This window comes from Hevea brasiliensis, chromosome 9 (genome assembly GCF_030052815.1).
Source record: "Hevea brasiliensis isolate MT/VB/25A 57/8 chromosome 9, ASM3005281v1, whole genome shotgun sequence".
Lineage (NCBI taxonomy): Eukaryota > Viridiplantae > Streptophyta > Magnoliopsida > Malpighiales > Euphorbiaceae > Hevea > Hevea brasiliensis.
In genome coordinates, this window is record NC_079501.1 from 93366116 (window position 1) to 93393433 (window position 27318).

At 27.4% G+C, this 27318-nt stretch overlaps 3 protein-coding genes across 3 annotated transcripts; 1 reads left to right on the top strand and 2 right to left on the bottom strand.

Annotated features, from left to right (window-relative positions):
* Window positions 1-7193: 7193 nt before the first annotated feature.
* On the bottom strand, window positions 7194-9764 carry LOC110643395 (heparanase-like protein 2). Its single transcript, XM_021795753.2, has 9 exons — window positions 9507-9764; window positions 9388-9424; window positions 9112-9295; window positions 8873-9024; window positions 8546-8779; window positions 8277-8466; window positions 8065-8190; window positions 7866-7965; window positions 7194-7661 (listed from the first exon to the last, which is right to left on the bottom strand). Exons 1-9 carry the CDS (start codon window positions 9717-9719, stop codon window positions 7326-7328), a joined length of 1572 nt encoding a protein of 523 aa, XP_021651445.2. The 5' UTR covers window positions 9720-9764; the 3' UTR covers window positions 7194-7325.
* Window positions 9765-21306: 11542 nt separating this feature from the next.
* On the top strand, window positions 21307-23256 carry LOC110650810 (pentatricopeptide repeat-containing protein At2g20540). Its single transcript, XM_058153997.1, has one exon. The coding sequence runs from the start codon at window positions 21392-21394 to the stop codon at window positions 22997-22999; it is 1608 nt and encodes a 535-aa protein (XP_058009980.1). The 5' UTR covers window positions 21307-21391; the 3' UTR covers window positions 23000-23256.
* Window positions 23257-23508: 252 nt separating this feature from the next.
* Window positions 23509-26499, bottom strand: LOC110650811 (probable leucine-rich repeat receptor-like protein kinase At1g35710). Its single transcript, XM_021805925.2, has 11 exons — window positions 26306-26499; window positions 26076-26223; window positions 25919-25990; window positions 25760-25831; window positions 25560-25631; window positions 25332-25475; window positions 25165-25245; window positions 24977-25048; window positions 24692-24763; window positions 23818-23889; window positions 23509-23729 (listed from the first exon to the last, which is right to left on the bottom strand). The coding sequence occupies exons 1-11, from the start codon at window positions 26391-26393 to the stop codon at window positions 23639-23641; spliced, it is 984 nt and encodes a 327-aa protein (XP_021661617.2). The 5' UTR covers window positions 26394-26499; the 3' UTR covers window positions 23509-23638.
* Window positions 26500-27318: the final 819 nt, after the last annotated feature.

Here is a 27318-nt window from a genome sequence, read left to right on the forward strand (position 1 = left end):
TCTCCACCTCGCCGGTGCGCCACCTCAGCCTCCCTCCATCGCGCTCTGACATGGAATGTCGGCAAACCGCGCGCGGCGTGGCAGCGCATCTGCTTCGTCTTCCGGCGAATCAGATCCGCCACCGACGATTCCGGGTCTTGTGTCAAACAACATCTACACCTCGAGAGCTTTCCATAGACACCAAGAACACCAAAATCCATCGAGCTGTTTGTCCAATTTTTGTCCGGGAAGTTTTAGCCCATTTTGACTTTTGGGCTAGATTTCTTGCAAACCGTGAACCCCACGAGGAAACCGAGAGTACTAGAGAGCTCCACTCGTCGAGAGCTTTGCTGCAATATAAATTTTGAAATTTTCCGACACCGTTTTTTGGTGGGTCCCACGAAACTTCGTAGTATTTTTTTGAGTATTAAATGAGCTTAGAAAATTCCGTAAAATTTATGTACTAACTCCCGTGTTGTGGGCCTCGTGTAGGTATCTTCAATTCGGGGAAATTCGACAGTTGTCCGGGTCTGTGAATTTCCGGTCAGACAGACCGGCTACCAAAAAGGTCTCCGAATTAGATCTAGATTTTGGCTACCCCATCATTGTCAAACGTCCCGAGCGTGTCCCCAGAGTCGAAATCGGCATAGGTAAACCCAAACTTTACTTTTTCTTAATTTTCTAGTGCTTAAATGAGATTAAAAATCCATAAAATATTCGTGGTAGCTCAGAAAATTATGATTCTTTTTGCATTAGCCTAGTAATATTGCTAAGGACCGTGGGGAAAAGTTTTAGAAATTTTAGAGTTTATTTGGATAGTTTTTGCAAAAAGGGTCAATTATAAGGACTAAACTGTAATTTTACATGTTGTGATTGATGACTGTTTGGATGGGCCCACGAGGGGCTGTGTGATATGATTGAGTTGTGGGTGTATAGTTGGTGGATATAGAAGTGTGTTTTAAACCCATATGCAGATTGGGTAGGTCCTAGGTATAGGGGAGACTCTGCCGGATTTTCGGCCCGACTTAGGATGTATTTGGTCTTTTCTTGGTTTGTATTGAGTCAATTATATTAAATAATTGTAATAAAATTATCAGGTGAGCCGGGATAGCTTTCTTCCTCCGCCCAACCGCCACAGTGACTGCTGTCAAGTCTGTGAGTAAAATATTAATTTTAATTGTAATTTCCATATTATTATATGTTCAAGCATGCCCATGCATCACTTATATGCATATATCTATGTAGTTAAATTCTAGGCACGTTTTATGTTGCATTCACAACTGTTAAAGTGCCATGGATGTTGTTATGGTAATTTGGAGCAGTGTGCGTGCGTTGGTGTGCGTGTGATGTGGTGTTGACTATGGATAGGACGGGTAGACACGACTTGAGATCTTCGCTAGGACCCGGTCCTTCGGGGTAGACACAACTTGCATTCTTCGCTGGGATCCCGATTTGGTTTATTATAGAAAGTCCGGCTTGAGTTCTTTACTGGCACAGGTTGGATTTAAGAGAGCTGTATAGGGGATCAGCTCCCATATATTTATGATTTGACATTACTGGGTGTATGAGTGCTCCAAATTACTTTTTTGCTGTTATGATGTGAAAATATTGCTGATGTTGCATTTCACTCTACAGGGTGCATTAGCTTTAGATAGTTATAGAGATTATGGTTAAAATTGATATTTTACTCTCTGAGTCGAACGCTCACTCCTGTTCAATATTTTTCCAGGCCACAAGAGGATATTTTTGAGGTTAACCTGCTTTTCTCCCTCGCAGGTTGTTTATTAATATTTATATAAATCTGTTAACTCTTAGAATTTCCGCATGTGTTAGAAATATTTATTTGAATTAGGTCTGTAATATAAATTGTCATTTTAGACCTATAAACTTATTATTTTATGCATGTGTGTAGGGCTGGATGAGGGAGCTGAGCTCCCCAATTGATTATATATTGTGTTTACAGGTCGGGTGAGTCAGAAACTCCCTGTTGAAAGGTCCATTTTATAGCCAGACTTTGTCCGGTTGAATTATTGAAATTAGACCCAATGAGCCTTAGAGTTGGGTTAAGGAATAGTTAGGCTTACTACCGGCCTCGGGGGATTTAGGCTGGCCCAGGTCCTAGTGTCGGTCCGGCCCATAGGTTGGGTCGTGACATTCAAGATCTGATTAAAATTCATAATAAATTATTTATATCCATCTCGAATCGAAATATTATTATTATTTAAATATTATTTAATTTTATATATTTTAATTAATAATTCAAATAAAATTAATAATTTATATTTGAAAATTGTAATAATCTTATAAAATATTAATTTTTTTATTTAAAATATAATATTTCAAAATATATAAATATTATTACAAAAATATATATTTTATTATTTAATTAATTATTTATTTATATAACGAGTTCGAATGACGGGTATTCATAAAATCTAAATTTAATCCAAACTTATCTTGAATACTATAATTTAAACTTATTTAAATTTAATTACATATTATTAGAATTTATTATATTAAAATTAGATTAAATTGTCCAATTAACAACTTTATTTGTTGCTATAGGTAAGCTAGCTAGAGTGAGATTTAATGAAAAGAAAGTAGTAAATTTTAGAATACTATTGCTTATAAGTTTAATTTCATATAAAAATAAGTTTTTATAAGTTTAATTTCATATAAAAATAAATTTAACAATCATTAAATCAAATATTTATATTAAAATTAATATATTTATTATATATAAATAATAAATTTTATATATATCTTAATATAAATATTTCATATAATAATTATCAAACTCATTTCCATGTCATGTCGGGAATATATCATTTGGTGGTGTGGTGTAACTTAGTATTAATAACTACATGTCCCTAACTGTCCCTGCAAAAAATGGGAGTAATGAAATGCACAAAATTGGGTATCTCCTAATTTCCACACCTATAAATATTCGTGAATAATTTGATGACATGAAGAGATAGGTCTTTGCCAACTTCCTCCAGAAAAGGTGGCCCCTTTTCTTCTTTGGCAAAATTATATTCGTTCATGGGTCTCTTGCTTTGCATTAAAACCCTCTTTCTTCTATCGCCATCTTCTCTCCCTTTTCTCCTGCGTCTCTTCACCACTCTCTCTCTGGACCTCTCCATCAACTCCTCTTTCTTCAACCACACCATGTCTCGTCATTCTTGCCTTTTCATCTTGTTGCTATTTCTTCCACTGATCTTTTTTGTCTCCTCTGCGGCTAGACTCCCAAACCCTACTTCTTTCTTCAACTCCTTTCCAAGAAACCACCAACATTTCAACCCTCAACCCCTTTCTTGTGATTCTTTCTCTCACAAGAGTACTTCTCGTTCTTTGTGCATTCATTTTCAAAGAATGAACCCACAGCGACGTCTCGTGCCACCGCCACCTCCGCCGTCACCAGCAAGTGAAGAGATTGATCCAAGATATGGCGCGGAGAAGAGATTAGTCCCCTCTGGGCCAAACCCACTTCACAATTGAAGATACCAGCGTCAATACTATATGTAGTTTTTGTCTCCTTGAAGTAGTAGCCCACGATTAAATTTAGCATTTGGCCAACTTCCTCTATTAAGCAAAAGTTTCTTCTTCTTCTTTCTTTCTTCATCGTTACCTTGCATTTCTTGGTTTCTTTTACGTTGTCCTCGTCATGCTTTCTTCAGCATCAACGACGGAAGCAGCTGCAGAGAGAGAGGGAGAGCATTAATGGGCTACAGTAACTACTACAATAGGATCAATCTTTCTCATAGATTAGTCATATATTATTTTTTTAAATTTTTTCACCAATCCCTTGTACTACAAGCGAGATCATCGTCAAGATTGCTATTTCCATGCTTGTTTTTGATCATGTGATGTGCTTCATTATAATCTCATCTGTGACAAGAAAGGGTAGATTTTTGGCAAAAACAAGCATGGAAATGGTATGCTTTTGTGGGTTTTTTAATTTTTATTTTTTTCTTCAAAATCTAACCAATTCTAGGTGATGTTTAATTTAATTTTCAGTGGAGGCAGTTGAGTTCAAGAGAAACCCATGAGCTTCATTAATTGGAGCCGTTTAAGGGTGCATGCCAACACAAGACTCAAGAGGAGTTTCATCTTGACTTTAATTAAGGGTAAAATGGTCTTCTAGCAGCGCATCATGGTTGTTCTGCAATTATTGTATTTGATGTAAAGATCATTTATTAATTAGCTTGTGTTAATGTTTTAAATCTATTAATATTACTATTATAGATTAATATAAAGGTTTCTTTCCCTCCCTTTCCTTCCCTCAATTATTTTTTCCAACTTTACAAATTCTCTTTCCAATATGCCTCTAATAACTCTAATTCTCTCTATAATCTTCCTTCAGTGAGTGAGTTATTACAATCAATTTTCAACATTCAACTGCAACAAAAGAAAGATATTCTGCATTCCATTGAATTTGATTGCTAATTTTAATAAGAATAAAATAAATAAGAAAGGCGTCAATTAAGGATAGTGTGCTTAGTTTTCTTTCACCTTTGTTCGAATTTTCCCATTGGACCTCGAGTTGTGGCAAGTTACGAAGTGTAGAGAAATCATAATCATTATTTGGATCCTTCTATGTTAGACAAATAGAAGTAGTTAAGGATAAATTTTAATTAGGTTGGAAGCATGTTTGAATATTAAAATTATTAATAAAAATTTTGATACAGCGATTTTCGTTGTCATCCTTGCTCAAGATGATAATTATATATCCCAGAAATTACAATTAGCATTTTAGATTCTTGATACAATGGGACAGATTCATGTCAAAAATCCCAATGATTGGCTGGATTCCTGCTTTTTTTTCTTTGTAATTGTATTGGGGAATTTAGATACTCATCTTTTAATTGCCATGAGCAGATGAATTATAGATGGTTTTAGCTTCATAGTTTCACTGTTGGCAATGTCATTGCTTTTGATGAATACAACTAACATACAGAATTGTGCAAGAAATGTTCGTTTACAGAATTACATTTTATGGAAAAAGATTGTTCTTTTTTCTTCATGTCAGAAAATGCTAAATAATGGTTTGATTCAGAAGCAGAAACATGCCTGCCTTTGCCTCTTCAATTTCTTGCATTTTCCTTCCCTCCAATTTTTTTTCTATACTTTTCTTACTGATTTCAATGGTCTTCACGTTAAACGTTCTTGGTTGAGGCCACGCCGGCTGAACCTCTATTTTTGCCATCTCTTTCATCTCCCAGGAAAGTATTCCGGCATCCAATTTCTCATACCTGAAGATTTTGTTTATTAGAAGAAGAACAGCATATGACTCTAATTGCTAGTAAATGAAAATACCACTCTTAAAGTGATGAAGTACTTCTCTTTAATCTTAGTCAGCTCAGCTCTCTACCAAGCATCTACTTCTGTTTCTCCTATTCCAGATGCTGTTGTAGTTTGCGGGTCGAATTTAGCTGGTGAAATTGCAGGTTTAGTTGTGGCAGGCAGGTCAGGTCTTGGCACTTCCATTTCAGGGTTTATGGCAGGCATATCAGTTTTTGTCTTCTGGCTTTGAGGTTGCATTTCATCAGTTCTGCTCAATTGCCTTTTTCATTGATGGAGCAGGAGCAAGAGCATTAATTTACTGGTGTTTTTTCATCCTGGATTTCTGGACTTCTCATTGAATCTTCACCTGATGAGATGGACTATTTCATTATAATTAGTTCCAGAAATTATCTTATAATGAGCTGTACCTTTAATTACCTGATAACTTCACAGACAATATTATACCAGGCCCTGGACTAGAAACTGTTACCGTACCATCATTTCTGTTCTTGAATTCTTGACTCTTCCAATGGTGAAATGGCATATGCAGCAGCTGCCGCGGCAGTTGCACGCTCTCTATTTCATTGGAGTCATATTCTTGATTCATCTGCCAAGAAACCTTTCTCTGAAATCAGTTTTGAAATCTCTTCTTTTCTGCAAAATGCACCATTGTTGTCTTGGCGGTGGCTTGAAGTAGGGATAAAAATTAGTAAAGTTACCTTCTTTGAAGGATGGAATTTTCAGGGGTGGTATTCTTCTTTCTCTGTTGCTGCCAGGACCTTCTTATCTTTTTTTCTGTTCAGAAAATGTCAACCTAACAGAAGTTGTATCATTCCCCGGTAAGATCATAATAAAATTTTACCAAGCTTGCCTGATTAAATCTCCAGTGCTTCAGCAAACAGCAACTCTGAAATGTTAAACTTTCTAAACAATTGTTATAGCTGGTCATAGTTGGATTTGATTTGCACGCAAAGCCTGGTTTGGATCTTAAAAAACTCTAACATACACATTAAAAGAGAGAATAATTGAAGGCTACGAAACACATCTAACCACACGCAGGAGCATTGAAGTCTCTTAGAAGTGCAACAACTATTGAATGTGGTGTAACAGTAATGGGCATAGAAGGATCGACAAGCTTAGGATTCATAGGATGAATGTCAGATAAGCACCAATGGAGTTCCATTCAGTAATTCCATCATTGACGATAGAAACACTGCAGTTAGTGGAGTTTGACAGGTTCTGAGAAGCAAAGCAATGCCAGGCTGCAATGATTAGAATGAAAATTTTACGTTCAGGAATCATATAGTCCACAGAAAATCTCAAGTTCGAGTTCCCCTCCACCTCCTTTGTTAAAAGTTAACAATTAAGAAAGTGCTCATCACAAAGTATCTTTAAGGGTACACCCATAATAATCTGCGAAAGCTAACATGGTATCACTGCTTTACTATATAATTTCTTCCAGTACATGTCCCAAATTTCTTGACAGTTGCTAAGATGTAACCATACACCTTTGCTATTTGATCTAGGAAATTAATGTGGATCCTGAACCTTCTCAGTAAGGTTGGGATCATCACCTACCATTTTATTTTCCACATAAAATGGGCAGATTATATCATTTTTTTGAAATCAGAAACTTGATTTCTACAACATAACAAAAAGTTACCAAGGAAATGCTACATTCATTCAACTTTTAGTTTGCCTGATTAAATACTCCATAGCTTGAGCAAACAACAATTCTGAAATGTTAACTTTCTGAAAAATTGTCCTGCACAAACTTTGTCAAGAAAAGTATTCTCTGTCTAGCTTTGATGCTTCATCTTTTAATAAATAAAGTATAACTTAAACCTTTTTAAGATTGGTAGTGTGGGCATCATGATTTATTTTTCACAATTAGTGCATAAAAGATTAAGGGAATCAGAGAAATAAATTAATTGAAACTAAAAATTAAAATCCTTTATAGCTCATTGAGACTAAAAGTCCAAAACCTCAAAAAACAAAAGAAGGGAAATCCAGACTGTTTCTCTACGGCTAAGCTAAGCACAAGCAGGTTCTCTACGGCTAAGCTAAGCACAAGCAGGAGCCTTGAAATCTTTAATGGTAACATAAACAAAGGAATCAGGAGCAACGGTGATCGGAGTTGAAGGATCGACATACTTGGGTTTCATTTCAGGAATTTCTAATGAACTTGTAAGCTTCAATGGAGTTCCATTCAGTAGCACTACATCACTCTGAATATTTCCATCTTCAGGAGTCAAATGGTACTCTTCCCTTTTCTCTGATCCTCCATAAGAATAACTCTTCAACTTGTAATTTCTTGGATAAGGAGCATTATCATTCAAAACAGAAACACTGAAGGTTGTTTGGTTTGACATGTTAATTAGAAGTAGAGCAATCCCAGGCTGCAATTAAAACAAATCAACTTCCATAAATAATCTTGTCTTCATAACATAAAATGTTCTTGTAACATTAGTTTTTATTATTACTTACTAGAAAGCAAACAAACCAATTAATTAGGCTAATCAGGCATAATCCCATTAATCATAATCAGGCTTAGATAAGAATTTCCTGAAAGAAACACTGCAACTAGTTAAAGTAAGGATTACCTTGTGCCTAGAACAATGGGAATATGCTCGCAAATAGGGAGTAGTATTGTGAGTGGTAACTAGCACTTCTTTGCCCATCAGACGATGCCATAGAAGTGCACTAATGCAAGGAAAGAAATCAATATTAAAGAAAGGCAATTAAGATTAGAAAGACTTATGTAGATTAAGGTATGAGATAGATCTTAATTATGTATAATACCCATAATAATCAGGATTTGGTATGAATGATGTGGTATTAAGGAGGCCATAATTTCCACCAATAAGGGCTTGTCTGCAGAAAACCTTGTGGTTGAATGTTGCTGTCATGCCAAGTTGATCCAAGTACCTATTTCACACAGATAACTGTTAATATCATATTAAAGATGATGTACAAGATAAATAAAATTTGTGCAAGGAAGTAAAAGTCCTGACCAAAATCCATCAGCAAAGGTATGTGAGACATCCTTCCCTCCACTGTTATAAGCACCACCAGATTCCCCAACCCAAGGTCCTGCCCATGGAGCATTTTCCTTGATGCTGATTGAAAGATCTCTGTATGTCTGTGCTATTTGGTCCAAGAAATATGGATCTTGAACCTTATGAATCAGGTTTTCATCCACACCTAAATGTAATATTTAGCTTATCAATTTTTGAAAAAAAAGAGAACCAATAATCATATAGAAAATTAAAGAAATATTTACCTGGACCAAGGTTGTATATATGGTGGGTTATTGCCTGAGCAACATTTGGTCCAGTGACCTGAAAAAAGGTATTAAACCATTTCTCATCATAAAAACCAGCAGGGCCTAACACTGCTGGTCTTGTTTCAGGATCTGGGTACAATTCATCTACTAATTTTTTCAGTGTAATGAGATCTTTGCCATATTGAACAGCATCCAGTCTTGCAGATACTCCTGATGCGCACAATTCATTTCCTGATGATAATATATGATACACAATTCAGAAAATTTTTCATTAAATTGATAAATATTTATTAAAAAATTCTTTTTAATAAAAAAGAAAATTACCCAATTCATAAGAATCAATCTTATGGCCCTTGGAAATAGTATATTTCATAAGATCATAAGCATTTCTGGAGTTCCATTCGCCTACCCATAGGATTGAGTCATTAGACTTGTGCTTCCCAATTAGAGCATTCAAACCAAATGTAACTTTAGCCCTGCAACCATATTAATTTACCAAAAATTATGATTTTTATAAAAAAAAAAAAAAGAAAAAAAAAGTAAACACATATATATAAATATACCCTGTTTGGTTGAAGAGATTATTAAGTTGATCCCATCTATCCATAGGAAGAGATCCTCTAGTAAATCCAAACAAGCCTTTATCATCTCTTTTAAAGTGAGGGAATTTCTTGATAGAATCTCCAACTTGATAAACAACTTGATCTTGCAGTGACCCTCCAACCCTAATTCTCATATGACCAAATGCTGAAAATTTTAACTAAAAATCAGATTTTTAACACAAAAAATTCTTAAACAAATACCCAAAAGAAAAAAAAATCCAACCCAAAATCCTTTACCCTTGATAGCATTAGCTAAAATCTTATTCTCCAAATCCTGCAAATAAAAGTATACAAAAATCATCTTAAACATTCAATTTTAATAATGAATTAGTTAAAAATAATAAATAAATAAATACCAAATTTAGAACTCCAGATTGGCCCCATGGGCACTGTCCATAGTCACATTTAGTACTTGGCCACCAATCCAAAGTTGCGCAAATGAAAGTATCATCTGTTTTAGCTACGGAGGTGAGTCCTTTGACAGTAACCTGCACATCTTCAGCAGCTGCAAAGCAGAAACATGACAGAAAAAAGATTGAAAAAGCAGATAATACTCTAAGCTCCACCATTGATGGATACTGGAAGTGTAAGATAATGCAATGGATTGAATTGAATTGAGTTCAATAGAAGAATGATTTTGATATGTGTATATATATATATATAATGAGTATTTTCGGTTACAGCATAAAAATCTAAACAAATTTTGAAATAATTATAATAAATCTAAATAAATCTTATCATATCTCAACCACAGTGATTATTTCAGATCAGATGAAAATCCTATTCTCAACAACTTCAACTTGTAGTTTCACAATTTGAATTTTCTGCTTAATTAGTAGTTATGTGGTTATAGAACTCTGACAGTTATTTCAGTAATTAAAATCTATTGATCATGGTGAAACTTACATTGATTTTAATATAATCAAATGTGAAAGTATATTCATTATAACTTCACTTGGAAAAAATTATATATATAAAAATTAAATTAAATTCTCACATAATTATATTATTTTTATATAATTTGTATTTTTTTAATAATTATAAAACACTTTAATAATATGTTACTTTTTTTTTTAAAACAATGTAACCTATTTTATTTTTTAAACTATTCTTTTAAATGATTGTATCAAAATTATAGATATTATAAAAAAATCCTGCAACCATGAAGATCTCCTAAAGAATTTCTAAGAAGTTCAAAGAATTTCTATGAAGACTTTTTAATTCAGCAATAGAAAGGATATAGAAAGAAGGGAGATAATCAATGAGAAAACGTTTTTCTCTACAATCTTGGTACCATTTTAGATCAACATGTAATAAGAAATTATTAGATAGTTTTTGAAAATATTACTCTTTTTTAATTTCATTAAAAGATAACTCTGTTTTTTCTTAAAAAATAACCCTTTATTAATTTCAAATTAAAAATAAACTAAGACTTGATATTTTTATTATAAATATTTAGGATAAAATGGTAAATATTATATTTTATTATTTAAATATAATGGATGATATACTTAAATTACTTTAATATAATATTAAATAATTAATTAATTTCCCTAATTATTCAAGTTGAGTTTTCTAATACTCAAACTTGGATCTGTCCCATAGTTAATTTACATACGCATAAAAAATTTTTGCAGATAAAAAATTTTATTTTTTAATTGTTTCATATGTGTATAATATACGCCTTCTTTGATTCATCAATATTGTGAAAAAATTTCAGTTAAATTATGCTATAGAAAAAAAAAGAATTTTTGGATTTTTTTCGCTTCTGCTAAGAAAATGGAGTCAAATTCTCATTAGTACGAGTCAAAGGAATAGCCCCCCGGCGTCTGATTTTCATATAAAGGACACGTTGAGCATAAATACCCTCTTTAACTTCTGGACTACTCTATCTCAAGTTTGGATCAATTAAAATTGATTCAAATTCAAGCATTTTGTGAATTGAATTTAAGTAGTTCATAAATAGCTACTAATTTTTATTTTTATATAAGAGCCTTTCACACTAAAATTTTTAAACTTTGAAATTTAGCCATCATAATTTTTTAATTAAAAATTTTTTGTATAAATTAAAGTGAATTTTGTTTGTTCAAGAGCAATTAGCATTACGTATAAGAGTGAATTAGAGATATAAAATTTGTGTTTATTTATAGGCGTTCAAAGCTTTAAATGTAATAAACTTTCTCGAACTAGCATTCAAATGATATATAAGCAACGACCAACTTAAATTTTAGTTTTTAATTATGGAAATATATTTAATAAACTTTTACATTTAATCTCAAAATTTTTTAAATAAATTTTAAAAGGTTGATTTTTTTTGCTTATCAGTCAACTAAAAAAAATTAATGAGTTTATATTCTCATATTTTAAAAAAAAAATTTATTGACCTAATTATATAAAAAAAATGTGTGGCCCATATTTTTAAAATTTATTTTTAGTAATAAAAATAAATTTTAAAAATATGGGCCACACATTTATAATTTTTTAAAAGAGGATTTAAAAAAGATTTAAATCATGAGTAATCTATCTAATATGGAACTCGAACACTGAAAGGGGCCTTCCTTTAAAATTTTAATTTTTAATTTAAAATAAATTAAATGTTGGCATATCATTAATAAACTCTCACATATAGTCCCTAAAAAATTTATAATTTTAAAAGATTAATTTTTTTATTTGCTCAATTAAGTAAAAAAAAAAAATTTAATGAGCCCATATATGTGTATGAAAACTAAAAACTCAAAAATAGTTAATTACAACTATATTTTTATTATTAAAATTAATTTTAAAGTTTTTATAAATTTAAAATTCTTAATTTTAGAGTTTATATAAATTTAAAATTCTTAATCCTACTTACGTTTAACTTCAATTAAATATAAAATTTTATAAGAAATAATTAATTAAAATATGAAATTAATAAATAAAAAATAAAAATATATTATTTAAATATCTATTATTTATAAAAATATATAAAAAAATTTTTATAGCGACAGATAAATAGTTTGTGCTAATAATGCATATGAAAGATAATAGTATATTAATTCATATAAATTTGTCGCTAATACTATTTAACGATAAAAATATACGTCACTAATAATTTTAGCAATTTGTGTCTTCTAACATATTATTTTGTCGCTAAATCCTTTAAAATATCAATTCTATAATATTGAATTGTCTCTAATAACTTTTAGCGATAAAATATTTGTCACTAAATATTTAATAATTTATTTTTTAATATTATAATAATTAATATAAATTAAAATTTTAATATTATTTTAATAATAATTTCATTTATACTAAAAAATATATTATAATTCGTAATATAATAATTCTATAATTATAATTTTATGAGTATTATTAATTTATAAAAAATTATTTAATTTATTTTAATAAAATTAATAAGTAAATAAATAAATATATTTAATTAAATAAAAATTTATCGTTAACTACATATCAAAATTAAGAATTTAAATTTTTAATCGAATTCAAATAGATGAACCACATTATTAGTCATAAATTTGCAACTTTTTTTTAATTATTATATCAATTAAAATATAACTTTAATCAAATTTAAAATTTATTTTCATATTCAAATAAATTTTATTTATTTTATTTTTAATAAGAATAAAAATAAATAATTTTATATTCTCAAATAATTATTTAATATAATAAATTAAAAGATAATATGTATTTGAAACTTTAATATAATTATTATAATTTATTTTAATTTTGACTAGTTTAAATAAATAGAATAAAACTAAATTATTTTAGGCAAATAGAATGAAACTAATATTAATTTTATAATTTTAATAAAATCAAGTAAAATTTAAATAAAATTTAAAAAGTTTTTAGAATTTTTTAGTTAATTAGTCTTATTTTCAAATTAATTTTATTTTTTACATCAATAAAATATTATAATTCATAAATATATTAAAAAATTTTTAAAAATACTATTCATAAAAACTATTTAATCTTTATTTGAATAATTAATTGTTTAAAATAAAAATAAATTTAAATTTTATATTAAAATATAATAAAAACATTATAATATCAAATTTAAATGCTTATTCATTTTAAATTTTTATTTATTTCTATAAATTTTATATTATTATTTAAGGGATAAATGTTTTAAAAAATTAAAACCTTTATAAATTTCTTCAATTTTAGCCAAACATTTTAATTTTATCAATTTAATCTCAAACTTTTTAATTTTTATTTTACCTTACAAGTATAAATTAATAAATAATAAAAAATTATTCAATCATTAACCTAACTTTTTTTACTTATAGTATTATATTTTCTTAATAATTAATTAATAAGTATAAAAATAAGATCAAATTATTTTATAATTTTTTTAATTTACAATAAATAATATTAACATATTAAAATATTAGTCTCATTATAATTCTTATTTGAAAAAAAACGTATATAGATAAAAATTCAAACTCATAAATAATTTTATTAATAGTAAATGGTAATATATAATTTAAAGGCTTAATATTAAAACTTTTTTTTCAAATTTTTATAATTTTACCTAATTTTTTTTAACAGTTTTAGCATAGTTTTAAAAGTTTTTTTTTTCTTAATTTATAGTCAAAATTAAGTTAAATCAGTTAACGTAGTGTAATTTTAATTGTTGATTTCTTTTCTAATCATAATTTTAACTATCAAAATATTTCAATTTTCACTGCTTACTAAAAGTAATTTGTGTTAAATCAATATATAAAACTAAAGATAGAAGGAAAAAAGACATTATAATTATTATCCAAAAGTAATTATTATTCTAATATTTTTATTTTCATTATTTAAATTTAAATATTACTTATTTATATTTTATTTATTTGATTTTATTAATATTTATATTGAAGTGACAATCTTTCATCTTATAATCATGTATAAAAAATTACATAAAAATAAATTAAATCACGAATAATGTATATGAATAAGTGTATAATATGAATAAGTGTATAGCACGTTTAAAAAACTAATATATATATATATATATATATATATATATACCATAAAATTGTGTATTTGTAAATCAAATAATTTTAGATAAGGCTAACAAATTTTAGCATATAATATGCAATTATATTAATTACATAATATAGAAAATTAAAAAGAATATCAATTAATCTAAATGATTGGCACAATCTAAGTGCAATCATGTGTAATCAAAAAATTCTCTCATTTGTAAATTAAATAGTTTTAGATAAGGCTAACAAATCTTATCATTTACATCAGTTACATAATAAAAAAATTAAAAATTTATTTAAAAATATAAATTAATCTAAATGCAACCATAAAATTCTGTAATTTAAAAATCAAATAACTTTAGACAAGGCTTTGCTTGTGAAGAGCGCATTTCATATGAAATAATATTTAGAGAAAATTAATTAATAATTATTTTAAAAAATTTTAATTTAATTTAGATGAATATATAATTATTTAAACTATTAATAAAAATCTAAATTATATTTAATATAATTAATAAAATAAAATATATTATTAAAATAAAATAATAAATAATTTACACAATACTTGAATAAACAACTAATGATTCATAAGATATGATTTTTGAAAGTTTTAAAAAATATGTAAACCGTTGATGTCAACTCACATTTATATTCATAAATTTTAATTTTGTGTAAAATAGTTACACCTTTAAGATTTATTTTATTTAATGGAATGAAATTAATTTGAAAAGTTAACAATAAATTATAATATAGTATATAAAATTTTATTTAATTAATAAATAAAGTTGCGCAAATGAAAGTATCATCTGTTTTAGCTATGGAGGTGAGTCCTTTGACAGTAACCTGCACATCTTCAGCAGCTGCAAAGCAGAAACATGACAGAAAAAAGATTGAAAAAGCAGATAATACTCTAAGCTCCACCATTGATGGATAATGGAAGTGTAAGATAATGCAATGGATTGAATTGAATTGAGTTCAATAGAAGAATGATTTTGATATGTGTATATATATATATATATAATGAGTATTTTCGGTTACAGCATAAAAATCTAAACAAATTTTGAAATAATTATAATAAATCTAAATAAATCTTAGCATATCTCAACCACAGTGATTATTTCAGATCAGATGAAAATCCTATTCTCAACAACTTCAACTTGTAGTTTCACAATTTGAATTTTCTGCTTAATTAGTAGTTATGTGGTTATAAAACTCTGAAAGTTATTTCAGTAATTAAAATCTATTGATCATGGTGAAACTTACATTGATTTTAATATAATCAAATGTGATATATAAAAAAATTAAATTAAATTCTTACATAATTATATTATTTTTATATAATTTATATTTTTTTAATAATTATAAAACACTTTAATAATATGGTTTTTTTTTTTTTAAACAATGTAGCCTATTTTATTTTTTAAACTATTCTTTTAAATGATTGTATCAAAATTATAGATATTATAAACAAATCCTTGGGAGGCTTGCAGGCTGCAACCATGAAGATCTCCTAAAGAATTTCTAAGAAGTTCAAAGAATTTCTATGAAGACTTTTTAATTCAGCAATAGAAGGGATAAAGAAAGAAGGGAGATAATCAATGAGAAAACGTTTTTCTCTACAATCTTGGCACCATTTTAGATCAACATGTAATAAGAAACTATTAAATAGTTTTTGAAAATATTATTCTTTTTTAATTTCATTAAAAGATAACTCTGTTTTTTCTTAAAAAATAACCCTTTATTAATTTCAAATTAAAAATCAACTAAGACTTGATATTTTTATTATAAATATTTAGGATAAAATGGTAAATATTATATTTTATTATTTAAATATAATGGATGATATACTTAAATTACTTTAATATAATATTAAATAATTAATTAATTTCCCTAATTATTCAAGTTGAGTATTCTAATACTCAAACTTGGATCTGTCCCATAGTGAATTTACATACGCATAAAAAAATTTTACAGATAAAAAAGTTTCATTTTCTAATTATTCCATATATGTATAATATACGCTTTCTTTGGTTCATTAATATTGTGAAAAAATTTCAGTTAAATTATGTTATAGAAAAAAAAAAGAGGACTTTTGGATTTTTTTCGCTTCTGCTAAGAAAATGTTTATTCTTCAACTCATTTCAAAATACTTCAATTGGTACATGCAAAAAATAAGCCAATTCTGTTCTTTAAGCTCAATTTTTCGTGGAGTCAAATTCTCATTAATACGAGTCAAAGGAATAGCCCCTGGCTTCTAATTTTCATATAAAGGACACGCCGGGCATAAATACCCTCTTTAACTTCTGAACTACTCTATCTCAAGCTTGGATCAATGAAAATTGACTCAACTTCAAGTATTTTGTGAATTGAATTTAAGTAGTTCATAAATAGCTTGACTAATTTTTACTTGTGTATAAGAGCCTTTCACACTAAAAATTTTAAACTTTGAAATTTAGCCATCATCATTTTTTAATTAATTTTTTTTTGTATAAATTAAAGTGAATTTTGTTTGTTCAAGAGCAATTAGCATTCACCTATAAGAGTGAATTAGAGATATAAAATCAATATTATATTTGAAGTATGTTGAAGATATAAAATTTGTGTTTATTTATAGGCGTTCAAAGCTTTAAATGTAATAAACTTTCTCGAACTAGCATTCAAATGATATATAAGCAACGACCAACTTAAATTTTAGTTTTTAATTATGGAAATATATTTAATAAACTTTTACATTTAATTTCAAAATTTTTTTAATAAATTTTAAAAGGTTGAATTTTTTTATTATCAACCAACTAAAAAAAATTAATGAGTTTATATTCTCATATTTTGAAAAAAAAAATTTTATTGACCTAATTATATAAAAAAAATGTGTGGCCCATATTTTTAAAATTTCTTTTTAGTAATAAAAATAATTTTTGAAAGAGGATTTAAAAAAAATTTAAATCATGAGTATTCTGTCTAATATCGAACCCGAACACTGAAAGTGGCCATACCTTTAAAATTTTAATTTTTAATTTAAAATAAATTAAATGTTGGCATATCATTAATAAACGATCACATATAATCCCTAAAAAAATTTATAATTTTAAAAGATTAATTTTTTTATTTGCTCAATTAAATAAAAAAAATTTTAATAAGCCCATAAATGTATATGAAAACTAAAAACTCAAAAATAGTTAATTACAACTATATTTTTACTATTAAAATTAATTTTTAAAGTTTTTATAAATTTAAAATTCTTAATTTTAGAGTTCATATAAATTTAAAATTCTTAATTCTACTTACGTTTAACTTTAATTAAATATAAAATTTTATAAGAAGCAATTAATTAAAATATGAAATTAATAAATAAAAAATAAAAATAAAAAATATTATTTAAATATTTATTATTTATAAAAATATATAAAAAATTTTTTATAGTGACAGATAAATAATTTACGCTAATAATGCATATTAAAGATAATAATATATTAATTCATATAAATTTATCGATAATACTATTTAACGACAAAAATATGCGTCACTAATAATTTTATCAATTAGTGTCTTCCAAACATATTAATTTGTCACTAAATCCTTTAAAATATCAATTCTATAATATTAAATATTATCTCTTTTGTCACTAAATATTTAATAATTTATTTTTTAATATTATAATAATTAATATAAATTAAAATTTTAATATTATTTTAATAATAATTTCACTTACACTAAAAAATATATTATAATTCGTAATATAATAATTCTATAATTATAATTCTATGAGTATTATTAATTTATTAAAAATTATTTAATTTATTTTAATAAAATTAATAAATAAATAAATATATTTAATTAAATAAAAATTTATCATTAACTTCATATCAAAATCAAGAATTTAAATTTTTAATCGAATTCAAATAGATAAACCACATTATTAGTCATAAATTTGTAGCATTTTTTTAATTATTATATCGATTAAAATATAACTTTAATCAAATTTAAAATTTATTTTTATATATAAATAAATTTTATTTATTTTATTTTTAATAAGAATAAAAATAAATAATTTTATATTATCAAATTATTATTTAATATAATAAATTAAAAGATAATTTGTATTTAAAACTTTAATATAATTATTATAATTTATTTTAATTTTGACTAATTTAAATAAATAAAATAAAACTAAATTATTTTAGGCAAATAGAATGAAACTAACATTAATTTTATAATTTTAATAAAATCAAGTAAAATTTAAATAAAATTTAAAAAGTGCTTAGAATTTTTTAGTTAATTAGTCTTATTTTCAAATTAATTTTATTCTTTACATCAATAAAATATTATAATTCATAAATATATTAAAAATTTTAAAAAATGCTATTCATAAAAATTATTTAATCTTTATTTAGATAATTAATTGTTTAAAACAAAAATAAAAATAAATTTTATATTAAAATATAATAAAAACATTATAATATCAAATTTAAATGTTTATTATTTTAAATTTTTATCTATTTCTATAAATTTTATATTATTTTTTAAGGGCTAAATGTTTTAAAAAATCAAAATCTTTATAAATTTCTTCAATTTTAGCCAAACATTTTAATTTTCTCAATTTAATCTCAAACTTTTTAATTTTTATTTTACCTTACATGAAATTATATATATATAAATTAATAAATAATAAAAATTTATTCAATCATTAACCTAACCTTTTTTACTTATAGTATTATATTTATTTATTAATTAATTAATAAATATAAAAATAAGATCAAAATACTTTATAATTTTTTAATTTACAATAAATAATATTAACATATTAAAATATTAGTCATATTATAATTCTTATTTGAAAAAATACGTATATAGATAAAAATCCAAACGCATAAATAATTTTATTAATGGTAAATGATAATATATAATTTAAAGGCTTAATATTAAAACTTTTTTTCAAATTTTTATAATTATATCTAAATTTTTTTAACAATTTTAGTATGATTTTAAAAGTTTTTTTTCTTAATTTATAGTCAAAATAAAGTTAAATCAGTTAACGTAATGTAATTTTGATTGTTAATTTTTTTATAGTCATAATTTTAACTATCAAAATATTTCAATTTTCACTACTTACTAAAAATAATTTGTGTTAAATCAATATATAAAACTAAAGATAAAAGGAAAAAAGACATTATAATTATTATCCAAAAGAAATTATTATTCTAATATTTTTATTTTCATTATTTAAATTTAAATATTACTTATTTATATTTTATTTATTTGATTTTATTAGTATTTATATTGAAGTGACAATCTTTGATCTTATAATCATGTATGAAAAATTAATAAAAAATTGCATAAAAATAAATTAAATCACGAATAATGGGTATGAATAAGTGCATAGCACGTTTAAAAAACTAATATATATATATATATATATATATATATATATATATATATATATATATATATATATATATATATATACCCACACCATAAAATTGTGCATTTATAAATCAAATAATTTTAGATAAGGCTAACAAATTTTAGCATATAATATGCAATTATATTAATTACATAATAAAGAAAATTAAAAAGTAATAATGTTATTTAAAAATATCAATTAATCTAAATGATTGGTACAATCTAAGTGCAATCATGTGTAATCATAAAATTCTCTTATTTGTAAATTAAATAATTTTAGATAAGGCTAACAAATCTTATCATTTACATCAGTTACATAATAAAAAAATTAAAAATTTATTTAAAAATATAAATTAATCTAAATGCAACCATGTGTAACCATAAAACTCTGTACTTTAAAAATCAAATAACTTTAGACAAGGCTTTGCTTGTGAAGAGCGCATTTCATATGAAATAATATTTAGAGAAAATTAATTAATAATTATTTTAAAATTTTTTAATTTAATTTAGATGAATATATAATTATTTAAAATATTAATAAAAATCTAAATTATATTTAATATAATTAATAAAATAAAGTATATTATTAAAATAAAATAATAAATAATTTACACAATACCTGAATAAACAACTAATGATTCATAAGATATGATTTTTGAAAGTTTTAAAAAATATGTAAAACCCTATTTTTTAATGGTTAGTTAGATAAAAAAAAATGCCAAACAACTCACATTTATATTCATAATTTTTAATTTTATGTAAAATAGTCGCACTTTTAAGATTTATTTTATTTAATGAAATGAAATTAATTTGAAAAATTAACAATAAATTATAATATAATACCTAAAATTTTATTTAATTAACAAATAAAAATTTTGTATATAGTTGTGATTTAATACAAACATTTAATATTTTTAGTCTATTAATTAAACTTTATATTTAAAAATAAATTTTATTTTATATTTATTTTTAATCAAAATTTTATACTAAAAAATATTTTTATTAATTTCAGTTAATGTAATTAACTTTTGAATCAAGCTAGACAAATCTATGTGTCCCAATACAAAATGTGAAAATAAGTTCATACATTTTTATAAAATATTTTTTAAAAAATATATAATTAAAAACAATATATCCTATATAAATTATAGTCTTCATAAAATAAAATGTGTATTTTATATATAGTTTACTCTAATTAATATATTTTTTTTATTTAATGCATGTTACATTTAATGATAAATATGTATTCTATATAATAAATGCTATAATACATAATAAATCTGTTTTAGACATAATTTTTTTCATATACTAATTGAAGTAAATTATATATAAAATACACACTTTATTTAAATGAATGCTATAATTTATGTAAAATATATTTTTTCAATTATATAGTCTTTTTAAAATTATTTTGTAAAAATGTAAAAATTTATTTTATATTTTATATTTAGATAAATAGATTTGTATGGTTTGATTTAAAAGATAGTTATGTTAATTAAAATTAATTAAATATTTTTTTAATATAAAGTTTCGATTAAAACTAATATAAAATAAAATTTATTTTTAAGTATAAAATTTAATTAATAGACTAAACATATCAAATATTTCTATTAAATCATAATTATATTTAAAATTTTTATTTATTAATTAAATAAAATTTTAGATATTATATTATAATTCATAATTAACTTTTTAATTTAACCCATTGAATGTAATCTAACAAATTTTAAAGGTGTGATTAATCTCACGTAACAAAAATATGAATTGACATAAATATTTCACATTTTTTTGTCCGATTGCCCTTTTCAATGGGTTAGAGATGGAAGGTTATTTGGTGACTCTACCCGCCTAAACCGTATGCCCATGAACCTATGCCAGCAGCAGCTAGATGCAGTAGCAGAAGATGCCTCCTGCTTTTGGAGAAATGCAAAAGCATGACGCACCTCAAGCAAGCTCATGCTCAGGCAATCACTTGTGGCCTCGGCAACAATTCCTTTGCTTTAAGCAGGCTCTTAGCCTTCTGCTCTGACCCACGTCATGGGAGCCTTAATCACTCCTGGAAACTCTTTCAACATGTTCAACAGCCTACCATTTGCATATGCAATACCATGATTAGAGCTTTATTGCTCAAAGGTGAACTCACCAGTGTTTTTAATTTATACTCTGCCATGCTCCAGAATGGTATGTGCCCTGACAATTATACCTTGCCTTATGTGTTAAAAGCTTGTTCAAAGTTGCAATCTTGTTTTCTTGGTGAATTAGTGCATGGGCATTGTTTACAATTAGGTTTCGTGATTAATACTGTGGTGGGTAATTCTTTGATGTTTATGTACTGTGGGTTTAGTAACATGAAGGCAGCAAGATACATATTTGATGAAATTCCTAGTCCATGTGCTGTGTCATGGACATTAATGATCTCTGGGTATGCTAAAGCGGGTGATATTTGCTCTGCAAAGTTGTTCTTTGATGGAGCTCCAGAGAAGGATAGAGGAATATGGGGTGCCATGATTTCTGGTTATGTACAAAACAATTGTTTCAAAGAATGTTTATATACGTTTAGGCTGATGCAGTTGATTGATATGGTGCCAGATGAGGGTATCTTTTTAAGCATACTTTGTGCTTGTGCTCAGTTAGGTGCTTTGGATACTGGAATTTGGATTCACAGATATTTGGACAGAATAGGACTGCCGTTGAGTATCCGCTTGAGCACGGGTCTCATTGATATGTATGCAAAGTGTGGGAATTTGGATTTAGCTAAGAGACTGTTTGATGGAATGCCTCAGAGAGACACAATTTGTTGGAATGTCATGATTTCTGGTTTGGCAATGCATGGAGATGGAGAGGGTGCACTTAAATTGTTTTTGGGGATGGAGGAGGCTGGGTTTAGGCCCGATGATGTCACATTCATAGCTATGTTGTCGGCTTGTAGTTATTCTGGCATGGCACAAGAAGGTTTAAGAGTATTAGATAGAATGTGTAATGTGTATGATATTGAGCCCAGGAGTGAACATTATGGGTGTATGGTTGATCTTCTTAGTAGAGCTGGCCTCCTTCAAGAAGCAAAAGAAATTATCCAAAGAATGCCTAATTCAAGCAGTTCCTCTGAAGAAGCAGTAGCTTGGAGAGCATTACTAAGTGCTTGCTGCAATCAGGGACAACCCCAACTGGCTCAGGTTGCATCTGAGAAACTTCTGCAGTTAGAACCTCACAGTGGGGCATATGTTCTGCTCTCAAATTTGTATGCAACTACCGGGAAACATGATGATGCCAAAAGAATAAAGAAGATGATGAGAAACAAAGGGCTAAACAAGGCACCTGGTTGCAGTTCAATCAAAATTAATGGTATTGTTCATGAGTTTGTTGCAGGAGAGAAAATACACAAACAATTGGAAGAAATAGAATCTGTTTTGGAGAAGATGAAAAAGCAGTTGAACTATTTGGGGTGTAACCTCTATCCCTTTCTTGTTGACCAGACATGACACTTCCACTCTTGAATGGTTACCGACCATATGCTTGTAGTATTTTAGCACCTGTGATTCTTTGGAATACATGCTTGTTTCATAATGTTCTCTTACAAGGTACAAGTCATTTGTACGGTAAAGCTTTCTAGCCCAATTTTAGTATTCTTGCACATACTGCAGGATAACTCCCAAGGTTGGTGTTGGTGAACAATTTATGGAGCACAATTGCTGTAACAGTGAACGTTTTATATGGATTTCATGCACCATTTGCATCATTTGGTTAAATATATAGATGGATCAAATGGTTGGAGTTAAAACATATTCAAATTGTTGGAGTTAAAACGTACTTCAGCCTTTTTTGGAATCCAGCACTGCTAGGTTCAGCTGCATCTTTCAGTCAACAATATAACTAGGAATTCAGGTTGAAAATGGTCTCCAATAGAGTTCCATATAGTGGCTTGTTTAAGAGAAAGCAAAGTGACATCCCTCAACTAATTCATACAATTGAGTAGAGAGAATTCCATTGATTAGCAAAACTTTTTGTAGAGAGGTATTGGATTTTCCCATTTTCATTCACAAACTCATAAAAATTGATTTGCATGTCAAATATGAACTTGATCACAGTATCTAGATAATTAAAGAATAGGTTGATGTCTGCTAAACTAAGAAATCTGCATCAGAGACTTCAAGGACTTTATGGACACCTAATGGGTTTACACCTGGCCTGAAAGCATTTCCTTCAATGTACCTGCACAGGCAATCAATCCATTATTAAATCACTGCACACATTTTCAGATTTGTCAAGTTGACAGGTCTCAAAGGAGAAAGAAACTCACATTTCTTTCAAGTACGGATGTTTATAGAAGGCATCAGCAATTCTCCCTGAAAATTGATTGTGATCCAAGTATCTGGAATACAATCAAGGCTAGCTTAAAAAAACAAAAGAAACAAATTTCTGTACAGTAAAACATCAAAGCATTCCACAGTGAGCAAAAATGCGCTGATATGTGTACTCCCATATTTTCCCAACTCAAGGGGACAGGGAGGAGTAAACAATCCACCAAATTAATAGCACAGCAAGCAGATTTGTTTTTATTTTGCTAAGAACAGCCATGGACATTTTGATGACCACATAAATGCAAGGTCAGATATATATATATATATATATATATATATATATATATATATATATATATATATATATAAGGGAAAAACAAAGAATAAAAAATTTGTATCCTAGATATTCTCTATAATTTTAAAGAAGTGTCATATAACCATGCAACAATTCATATGAATATCAAGAACAGAACATGATGATCAGTAAAATCTCCTCAGAACCCTGGGCACGTATTCACATCAATTTATGATGATGTGATCAGTTTGTGTAAAAAATCCCTAACATCTGCCATTAATCATTATTGAGTATCCAAACTAATGGGCAAAAGAGGTTTACCTTAAATATTTGAAAGAAAAAGACTAAATGAATCGTAGAAACAAGAGGTTAGTTTTTTTTTTTTTGAGATTATGCTTTTATTTTTCTCCAAAAAATAAAATGTCAAAGTATGTCGTATATCATGAATCAATCCCCTTTTTTCTCCGTCAGCCAAATAAACCATCATCGAGTAAATCAATACAAAGTAATGTAGATACCCACACCCACAACCAACAAAAAAGGGGAAGAAGAAGGCAGAAGCAGTAAAAGGAACTCACAAGTGAGTCAATCTAGGAATATGAGCAAGTCCAGCAGGTATTATTCCAGACATCTTATTATATGATAGATGCCTGTAACCAATAAAGTCAAAATTACACAAACCTCATTGTAAAAAATACTGGAAATCTAGCTGGAAGTCAATTCTTTAGTGCAACCCTTACACATTATTTTTTTTAATTTTTTTTTTAAAAAGCACTACCCATCAAATGAATAAAACAACTAAAAATAATGTGTGAAATAATAATAATAATGACGACGACGACGTGAAAATGAACAAAACTTACAATATTTCTATATTGCTCAAGTTTGCCAGTTGTGCAGGGACTCCTCCAGTGAGGTAATTATTATTTAGGTAACTACACATCATAGTCAGAAATGGAGTTACTTAAATTAGTAGTTTGTTGAAATAGGAGTTACTTAAATTAGTAGTTTGTTGAAATATTTGTAAATTTGGCAGATCAAATAATCTTACAGGTTGCGAAGTGCAGGAAAGCAACCCTCAAAACGTATTAATTCTCTTATAGTACCCACCAAATGATTGTTGCCAACATCCCTACACAAATTGGTTTCACTATGAGACAAAGTAAAACTATATTGCTAAATCTATACAAACATTCAAAGGAGAACATAGAATGTTACAAGTGCCGAAGATGTTGCAAAGTCCCCAACTCTGCAGGAATTCGCCCAGAAAATCGATTCTCATGTAAGTAAAGATACCGGAGCTCAGGAAGATTAGCCAGCTCCTTTGGTATTTCACCTTTGAAATTATTGAAGCTCAAGTATCTGCAAAATTTTGCCCCTTCAACTTTTACCAGAATAAAATTTTACGATATCAAATTATAGCGGAAGAAAATCCAATATACTCACAGGTGAGTTAGACTCTTGAGTTCACCAATTTCAGGAGGAATGACATCTTGCAGTTTATTCCACCTCAAATTACTAAGAGAAAAACAAAAAAAAAGGACCAAAATAATAAATCAACTTTGCACCAGCTAAATCAAATTGTTCTAAAGTTTAAAATTAAACACAAAATAATCGTAGTACAAAAGGAAGTAAAGGGGGTAAACAGTATCTTCAGACGCTTCAAGCGCCCAATTTGGGAAGGAATAGGCCCTGTCAGTTTGTTGTTATGCAGATCTCTGTTACATAGAAAAATTCATATAAATATTAACAAAGCAAGCAACAAATCAAAAGGAAACAGAAAAGAAAAAGGAAGAAAATCATACAGCCTAGTAAGATCCAAGAGATTGGTAACAGCAGTAGGAAAAGGCCCAACAATTGACACAGCATAAACTTCCCTGTAAGCAATAAACATAATCTCTTATACCCTTGTGCCTGGAAATTTAAAAATTTTTCAAGTGTGATTTGGAGTGAGAAATTTACAATTCAGTTACAACTCTATAATCTCCTTGAGTTGAGCAAGTGACGCCGGACCAAGGAGGAAGATCGCCATCACCGCAAGGATCGTCGCCTACCCAAGCGTAGACGACTCTCCAACCGAGCGATGCTTTAATCTCATTCAAAGCCTTGACTGAAGAAGAAAAGAAAGCAGAAATTCAGTGAAAAACTATAGCACGAGAGCGAGAGAGAGAGAGAGAGATCTGAAGATATACCGTCGCGTTTGAGGGTTTTGGAGAAGCCAAGATTCAGTAGCAGAGGGAAAATTAGGATCAAGAACACCCAATTTGATACAGGCGCCATCTTATCGAAGCTCTGATCCAAGTGAATGCAGTTAGTTGATAGCTCTTCATTTTCAGTTAAGGCGCATGCCTGACCGTCTCGTAGTCATAGAGGAGCAAAACGTCGCGTTTTAGATGGGCAGCAATCGGGGTGTGCATGGATCTGGATGGGCGGGTTTGATGAATTTTATCAAATCAAATCGAAATAGTCAATTTTAATGGTATTTAAATTAAAATTAATAAATTAAATTATAAAATTATATATATTTAATTTTTATAATAAGTGGGTTAGATTTGATTTGGGTGATTTTTATTTGTTTTAATATTTTTTTATTTTTATAATACAATTCTAATACTCCCATATCAATTAAGTGCATTTAATATTTTTAATAAATAATCTCAAAATGCTCTTTGATAATCAAATCTTGCTTCATTCTCATAGCTGAATTAACCTTATTGGATTATTATGTTATAGGTATTTGTCTTTGCTCTTTAGAAAGCAATCTTCTTGTAATTAATATATGGTGAGAGAAATTTAATAACTAGCTCAAGGACTTCTAAATTTTAAAAATTTTGAGAATGTACTTCATGTGTTTTGTTAGTCAAATGTTTGATCACTTTTGTGAAGAATATTAATTTAGAATAAGGAATATCCATTTTGAAGGGAAAAAAAAAATCTTAATTTAGACTATTATATATTAGTGAAGCTCATTTCCTTAACAAAATATTTCCTAATTTTCCATTTTATAGCAAATTATATATCATTTACTGCTCAGAATAATTAAATTACCTCTATTTGTGAAAATTTAAAGTTGACTGAATTAAATGCCAATGAGAGCTGATTTAGTTGATAAGACTCAGGGCCTGTTTGGATTAACTGTTTAATACAACTAATAGCTGTTAGCTGATAGCTGTTACTATTAGCTGATAGCTGATAACTGATAGCT